At 49.4% G+C, this 8,170-nt stretch overlaps 1 protein-coding gene across 1 annotated transcript in view; it reads right to left on the reverse strand.

The window, feature by feature from the left end:
• Positions 1-7,629, reverse strand: part of NHS (NHS actin remodeling regulator) — a 261,239-nt gene extending 253,610 nt beyond the window's left edge. Inside the window, exon 1 of the mRNA XM_074148513.1 lies at positions 7,227-7,629. Coding sequence (XP_074004614.1) covers positions 7,227-7,629 — 403 coding nt within the window. The remainder of the gene's footprint in view (positions 1-7,226) is intronic.
• Positions 7,630-8,170: the final 541 nt, after the last annotated feature.

Consider the following 8,170-nt stretch of genomic DNA (forward strand, 5'->3'; position numbering starts at 1 on the left):
TGAGTGGCACCATTACACTGCATATTTATATTTGCTTCCTGCAAGTCCTTCCCTCAGTCCAAGGACATTTGAGAACTATGCAAGAGTTTTCTGGAAACACTCCAGGCCCTTCATCTTTCATGGAGGGAAATTACCGTCTTTTATGCATGTGAATCAACAGGTGAATGACCTCCCCGTGCCTTCAGTAAATTATCAGTCTGCTTATTTCTTAATCTCCAGATCTCTCCTGTATCAGCAGGGGAACTAACCAAAAGTAGGAATGACTCCACTGATTTCACTGTAACACTCATCTTACGTTTCCGTATGAACACGTACATTAAATTATAAAGGCTTTTAAACAGAAGCATGGAGTTTTAAGGGGGTTGTGGGAAGTCCTTCTGTTAAACCATCAGATCCAAGCAAGTCTAAGTCTTTTACAGGCCTGATTCTATCTTCTCTGCAGTTTTACTCCTGTGCAAAGGAGACCTTATTTAAAGGAGCTAAGCCATTTCCACTAGGATTTCTAATAAACCACTGGAGACCCTTGCTTGGCTCTTCAGTGTGAGCTGGAAAGAAGTTCCACTAATGATTATGAGATTACACAGCTATATAGCTGCAGTGAGGTGGGAATCCAGCTTTGAATATATTTGGATATCAGGTCTTTTGACTGGCAGGCTTTCCATCTAGCAACAAAATCCCCGAACAGTTCAAACCTGTCACATCAGTTTAAGTACTCATTGTGGGATGAAAAGCAAGGAACTATAGAAGAAGCAAAGGCCTTCTATACTATACTGATGGAAGACCAAGTAAATGAGATTCAGCAAAAATTCTGAAGATTTACATCTATATAACAGGGAATGGCTTCAGAAGAAAACCACAGCTGCCTGCTGTTCATCTGTTACCAGTCTGTGCCAGACAAAGGCTAGTGAGTCCACCTGAGCGACGGGCTCTCAGAGCCTTTCCACTGAGAGTCTCACAGACCTCGGTGTGACAAAGGATTCTACGCTCTCCTTTTATCTGCAAAAAGGCCAGACTCTGCTTTCCACAAGCCAACGTAACTGAAGGTCACAACTTCCAAAGCATGACATCCCTGCCAAAGCCACCTGACAAATTCTATCCCAAAAAAAAATCTCTCAAGCCCAGCCTCTGAATGGTTGTGTTCTTGTGTAAAAGGTCTTCTATTGCTATTCTGTAAACAAAGATAAGGAGTCCTTCTCCTAAATGACCATACTCCAGCTAATGGTGCTCTAGCTAATGTTAGGGTAAGGTGGGGATGGGATCCTTAAGTGAGCAGGTTTTTCTTCCTCTGTTCCTTTGTTGTTCTGACAGCAGTAAAGGTAAGCAGGAAAGCCGATGCTTTGGCCTCCTGCTCCTTTTGACTAACTTGCCACGAACACTCTGCATTTAGAAGAAGGGAAGCACTGAGGAAATTCTCCAACTTTCCCACACCCACAACTTGGGTTATTTGCATTCATGGGCAAGCTACAGTCAAGTGCACCAGAGAGGCGAGTTCTCTAACACAATCGAGTATGCAGCAACCAGCACACCACCAAAAAACCACACTTGGGAAGTAAAGCCATAAGCCTTTCTCCTTTTCCAAAAGAGCAAGTGAAGAGGATGTGTCATTCCATTTGGGCAGGTGCATGACACAAAGCTGAAGGTGATGGATTACTACAACCAGCACACAATTCTGCTTTTTTTTTTTTTTTTTTTTGGAGGTTTTATTCTGCACCCGACAAGGATTTGCCAATTAATATGATTTCAACGTACAAAGGGAGCTCTGAATACATCCTTGTGCCTCATGTCCCCAGGCTACATTAGTGTGTACCTCTAAAAGTGTAACTACCCTTCCACTTTTATATGCTTATACACTATAAAGCACTACAATACAGAGTTAAGGGAAGCTAGAAATCTGTTCTGATTTGTCGCCAGCAGTATCTGAGATATTTTTATGTGAATGTATCCAACCCATGGAGGTCTACAGTTGTGCCTCAGCACAACAGAAAATCCATACAATGAAAATTGCACTTTAAATTCTCTAGGATTTTGTGAAGCTGGGATAAAGTGCAACACTTAACTGCCCAACTCACACTTGCTTCTTTTTTCTTTCAAGATGGCACCTACTCTTAAGGTCTTGTGTACCTGCCTGAAGATCTGTGCAAGGTTGCTCACCAACAGTTAACCTGGGACAGCCTTACAATGCTACCATATCCTGAGATAGAAGCAATAAAGTGTCTAGATTCCATTTCAGCAGCAATTGAGACTTCAGCACGTTAAGTCAAAGAGGAGGAGAGGCATTATCTGATGAGCTTTGGGTCCGACATATGTTTTGTAAAAACGGTGGGATTGTGGCAGAAGGCACATAAAAACCTTACAATTGATTAAACATTTCCCTGCAGTGCTCAAAACCCCAACAGAAGAGCCTTATATCATTGTGTAAAAACAAAACAAAAAACTAAAAAAACACCCCAAACCCCAAACAAAATCAAAACAAAAGTACCTAAAAAGCACAATCAAAGAGACTAAAAGCAAAAGTGAAACTAGCCAGGCTGTTTTCAGTAACCAACTTCAATCAAACAGAATAAATTAACGCAGAGCCAAAAATGATAAAGAATCAGTTCACAGCTGTCTTTTTTATCTCAATACTGACTCTTCAGGGAAGAAGAAAAACCTATACGGGAGCTCACTGCAGAGATCCGGGGGCGTCTGAAGAGCAGAATAACACGGGAGATCCCCACGCTTCTAAGCGGCTGTATCACTAACTGCAAGTACGTAGGAAAATCAGGAATGGAAAACTAGAGCGATGAAGATACAGCATGCAACCGCTGAAAACGATAGAGCTTTTACAAAGATTGGCTACTGGTAACACATCGATGCTTTCAGGAAAAAAAAAAAAAAAAAGCCTGGAATGTGTGGAATTCTCTGGGATGCCAGGGTGCAAAGAGGATCTCGTTAACTAGGGCTTTCAAAACCTGCTGCCCGGTCATTGCTGGTTATTCAGAAAGCAAGATGGCTTACATCATCAGTTTCTGAAAAGTACAATATTCCACTTAGACTGCCAGATCTGTAGTTCCCCAGACTGAGAAAACATCTTTCCAAATAATAACAGAGGCACCGAGTCCCAAGTCTACACACAAATCCAGCACTTCTCCTACATTTCTGTATTACCAAAATAATCAAGCATCTAATAATAAAACTGGGCAGTACCACCGCTCAGTTCTCTTGCTGGTAATAAGAAAACGCTAAGCAACAGCCAGACTGACAACAATCATGTTATTCCCACATGGTTCTGCTTTAGAAGCAGACCCTGGAGCTGCTCATGATGAAAAGCAGTAAAGTACTTGCAGTGGCAGAAGGGCAAAGTAGTTAGTTCAGGAGCTGAGCAGGAAAACATTTCTCACCCTTGTTTCTCTTCCAGTCAGAGGGTGGGAAAGGATTCATATTTGCAAGATGCTAGCTGGCCAGAGGCTTATAAGAAAGATGAAAGGACAAGCAGTATCTGGGAAGGCATAGGTGAGGGACCTTCAGTTTTTGAAGATGACCTGTTTGCAACTGCCCAGAATCAGTCCTTTACTGTGCCTAACAAGATTTTCTAATCACGCTTTCTGAACAGTGGCACAAACAAAAGAGCAACACATAGGTAAGTACCTTTACCAGTATCTCAGCAGAGAAGTTTAAGTACTTTTCTTAAAGTAAAGCATACACAGTCTTGCAAATGCTCACCACTTTGATAGCAACAGAGATGAGAATGTTAAAGCCTCATGAAAATGACAGTGGTAGTGATAAGCATTACTAGCAAAATGCTGTTTTTAATTAATTTCAATTTTCTGTTAATATTCCCTGAATCCAACATAGATGTTTTATTTGAATACAACAATACATCATTTTCAATATAAAATACATTATTATGCAAAGTTGTACGATATGCTGTTTTCAAGACAGCTCCTTTCCTGCTCCCCTTCCCCTTGGTATCATCTCTGCGATTGCCAAGGAATGGCATTCTGGGCAAGGGATGGGGCCAGGGAAGTCCCTCTGTAACCACTGGCTCCAATAGCTCCCGAGATGGCGTTGGCCCATTATTTCCTTTTCCTCACCCAGACCGTGCCTTCCTAAGGGAGTATCAGAATCCAGCTGGCTTATGAGGCATGGAGAAAAAAGGCCTTCCAATGTCACAGCGCAGTACCTAGGGCATGTCTGGTAGCATTATTCTCAAATCACTGTGCTGCACTTGGTGTTAGAACATCAAGAATGTCTCACTGTGGCAAGATAGCCTAGTAGTTTTAAACTGAGTACTTTAAAAAAAAAGTGTGGTTGGGCTGGACTGTTGTGGTGCTAACATACCAGCACACGGTGATTCGGTCAAGGCGCCAAGCAGCCCAGCTCCTCCAGACTCCTGATATGCAACAAATTCAAGGTGACCATTACAGTCACGATATGGGTGGCAGGGGCTGCATGCCTGTCACCAACTTGTTCCATGGGGTGCAAGTCCAAACCTCCAGCCACTTCTGAGTTAGTCATAGAATCACAGAATGGTTAGAGTTGGAAGGGACCTTAAAGATCATCGACTTCCAACCCCCCTGCCATGGGCAGGAACACCTCCACTAGACCAGGTTGCTCAAAGCCCCATCCAGCCTGGCCTTAAACACTTCCAGGGATGGGGCATCCACAACCTCCCTGGGCAACCTGTTCCAACAGGTTTCCAGTCTTAGATATGCCATTTGGGCTGGACAGCCAAAAGACAGCCCAGAGGCCACCTCATCATTCCCATGTTTGCTGCTGGTCAGCATGCCTTAATGTGATGCTGGTAAGGTCCTGGGCAGACCTGTGACCACCTACAATTGCTCTGTTGGGTTTCAAAAAACCAACTAGGTGCTTTGACTTGAGTGAAATACTGTCAGGAGTCACCTGTGTAGGTTCTTCATGCTTAAAACAAACATTAGCATAGTCTTGCTGAAAGTAATAATGAAGGAGGAGGTGTAAGCCCAGAAAGGAGAAAGCAAGCTATCATTATACACTAGAGTGAGGATGGGCTGCCAGGCAGTTTTATCTGGCCCTTGGGAACACTGAGCAGTCTGGAGGGCAAAGGGAGGTGTTGCTGTGGATGTGTACAGGCTTGGGGGGATGTGAGGAGATGTGCAGAATGGTGCTGTTCAGCTCCACGTCCCAGTTGAGATGTTCAGATGTCACACTATGCAAATGCAGCTGTGCTGGTCCAACACTGGATGGGCAGCCAGAGCATGCAAAGAAGTCGACTGCTCATGCACATTGGCTTGGTATGGAGACTTTCACCTTTAAGGCACAGGTAGTACAACAGCGCATGGGGAGAAGCGATGAGGACTGGGCGATGTGCCTGCGAGCAGCTGTATAGCTGGAGGCAAGGCACACACCTACTGGAGAATGGGTAGTGGCAAAGATTGACGTTGTGGAGGAGCCCTTGGCTGGCCAGACCGAGGGACATCCGCAGCTCTGTCAGCTGCACTGTGCTGTACGTTGTACTGTATACAAGGGGAGGAGGAACAGCAAGCAGATGTGGGGAAGATCATGACTAAAAGTCACTCTGCTCCCAAAAGAAAGAAGGATTTGAAAGAAACAGAAGAACACCAAAGAAGCGGATTCTGCATTTATCATCACAGGGGTAAAGCCAGACTCTCTAATTAAGCGTATGACATAACTGTGCTGTAATATCAAGGTTTTGCACTGTGATTTGAAAACAAGCTGCACTTGCACAATCCAGAAAGAAAAAAGCTGTACAGATTAGAAAGGCTAAGCTCTGCTCTCACTTACATTAGTATATACCCACAGTTACTCAGCTCAAAAGACTTACAGATGAGAATGTGATACAAGGAGTTTCATTTCCTCAGACAGTTCCCTCACTACATCGGCCAAGCCTCCTTCTCACCGCAGTTTCCAATCACAGCCCGGCACTCTGCTCTGATTACACGCTCGTCCTGAAACCACAGAAAGCCTCCCTTGGTCTGATCTACAGTTGATGTATATTAATGTATCACCAACAAAGTCACTCTACAGCTGCCGAGGATGTAGTTTAAATACCGCTGAATACTTAAGGCTTGATTCTGTTAATCAGTACAGCTTTGCTGATCCTAGAAGAGTTACTTATATTTCCACACCACTCCAAAGGGGAGAAAACCCAGAGCACAATTTTTAAAACAGCACACTCATTAAAAACACCTAGAAGAGGGCATGTTATCAGTTACCCTGGTGTAAATTCACTTCACTGTACTCACTGGAGGTACTTGGGATTTAGAGGGGAATAGCAGAAGGCAAAAACTAAGCCAAATTCCTCTTTGAAGCTATCACTTTTCCTAAACCAGATATTAAGAGGACAGGATCGACACCAATCTCTGCTATACCAGACTTCCAATCTACAGCCCTACCTATCAAAAAAATATATACTCTTAAGTGCTTGGGAAGCATACGCACCCGTGAGAGTACAAAATCATTACACTGGTGTGAACACGAGCCATATTCAGCAGAAATCAGCAGCTGTTAGGACTACGGAGCCTGTCACTGTTTTTATAGCTTGGGTGGAGAAGAAGCAGGATTCAAGCACTTACGGCTCATAACACAAGTCACATATTGCCTTGATCTTTTTCTCTCCTCCCCACTCCCTGCCCCCCCGCCACCCCCCGGCTCTTCAGGGCCACTCTTTAAACAGAAAGAAGTCATTAACCAAACTTCCTTATTTTATGGCCCGAAAGTTGGCTAACGACGAAGCAGCTTTATTATTTCTACTTAAGAGCTCAAAATTTCTACCGGGAAGTCAGAGTCACTTCTAGGGGGAAGACAAATCTGTCCGGGAAGGGAGACAGGCCGGCAAAGGGAGAAAACCCAAAGATGCCCGGGGTCGGGGGATCACCCCCCATTCCCACCACCACCTCCCGGGGGCCCCGCAGACAGGCCTCGGTCCCCTCTCCTGCCAAACCCTCGGCTGCAGAAGATGCGCCCCAAGAGCCCCGCCAGCCAGCTCCTTATGTAAAGGCACAAACCACTGACATCATCCCTCCCGCCGGCATCGCCGCGGCGCCCGGCGGCGCCCACCGAACAGACGCGACCCGACCCGCGCCCGCCACGCCACGGCCCCTACCCACCCTGCCGCCCCAAACTTTGCAGGGCGGGTTACCGGGGGGAGGTTATCTTCCCCCGCCGGGCTCCCCGGGCTGCGGAGCGCCCCATCCATCATCCCGCGGAGCGCCCCATCCATCATCCCATCATCCAGCGGTACTTACGCACTGCCTCCTGCTTGGGGTCGAGGCCGCGCACGGCCCCCTGGAGACCGGCGATGCGGCCGTGCAGCGCCCGGACGCGGCGGTGGGTGCCCTGGATGTCAGCCTCGACCTCCTGGAAGAGGGTGCAGGCGTGCCGGGCCACGTCGGAGAGCTGCCGGAGGATCCGCGACAGGGCCACGTTGCTGACCGAGCAGAGGTCCAGCACCATCAGCACCGCCGCCGCCTCCCTCTCCCCGCCGCTGCCGGCCGCCTCCGCGCCCTCGCCCGCCGTCCCCGGCTCCTCCGGCGGCGGGTCCCGCGGCGGCGGCGGCGGCTCCGCGCCCCAGCTTTCCTCCAGCACGGAGGCGGCGGGCTGCCGCCGGCACAGCCACTGCGGCTCCACGGTCCGCTTGGCGAAGGGCATGGCCGAGCCCTCGGCCGGGGCTCTCCCGGGCTCCCGCGGGCACTGGTGGGGTTCGCTGCCCTCCTCCTTATCCTTCTCCTCGCCGCCGCTCCGTGCCCCGCCGCCGTCACTCGCGGGCGGCCGCCGGCGGGCGGTTCATCGCCTCGCTCCCTCCCTGCGCGGGGCTCCGGGGCTGCCGAGCATCCGCCGCCGCCGCTGCTGCCGCCGCCGCCGCCGCCGCGGGGAACCGGGGCGCATCCGCGCCGCCTCGCTCGCCCTCTCGCACGCCGTCCCGCTCCGGCGGCGGGTGTGAAGGGGCGGCCCGAAAACACGGAGAGAGGAATCCCGCGGCCGCGAGGAGGAGCGAGCCGCCCGCCCGGCGGGAGAGCGGCGGGGCGGGGGCGGGGGCCGGGGCCGGGGACCGGGGCGGCGCCGAGCGGCCGCCGCCGCGGGGAGGCGCTGCCGGGCCCGCCGTGCCGAGCCGAGCCGCGCCGAGCCGTGCCGCACCGGCGAGTGAGCGGCGGCCCCGGTGGCTCCCGTCAGGCGCGGGCTGCTGCTCCGG

This window comes from Numenius arquata, chromosome 1, assembly GCF_964106895.1.
Source record: "Numenius arquata chromosome 1, bNumArq3.hap1.1, whole genome shotgun sequence".
NCBI lineage: Eukaryota > Metazoa > Chordata > Aves > Charadriiformes > Scolopacidae > Numenius > Numenius arquata.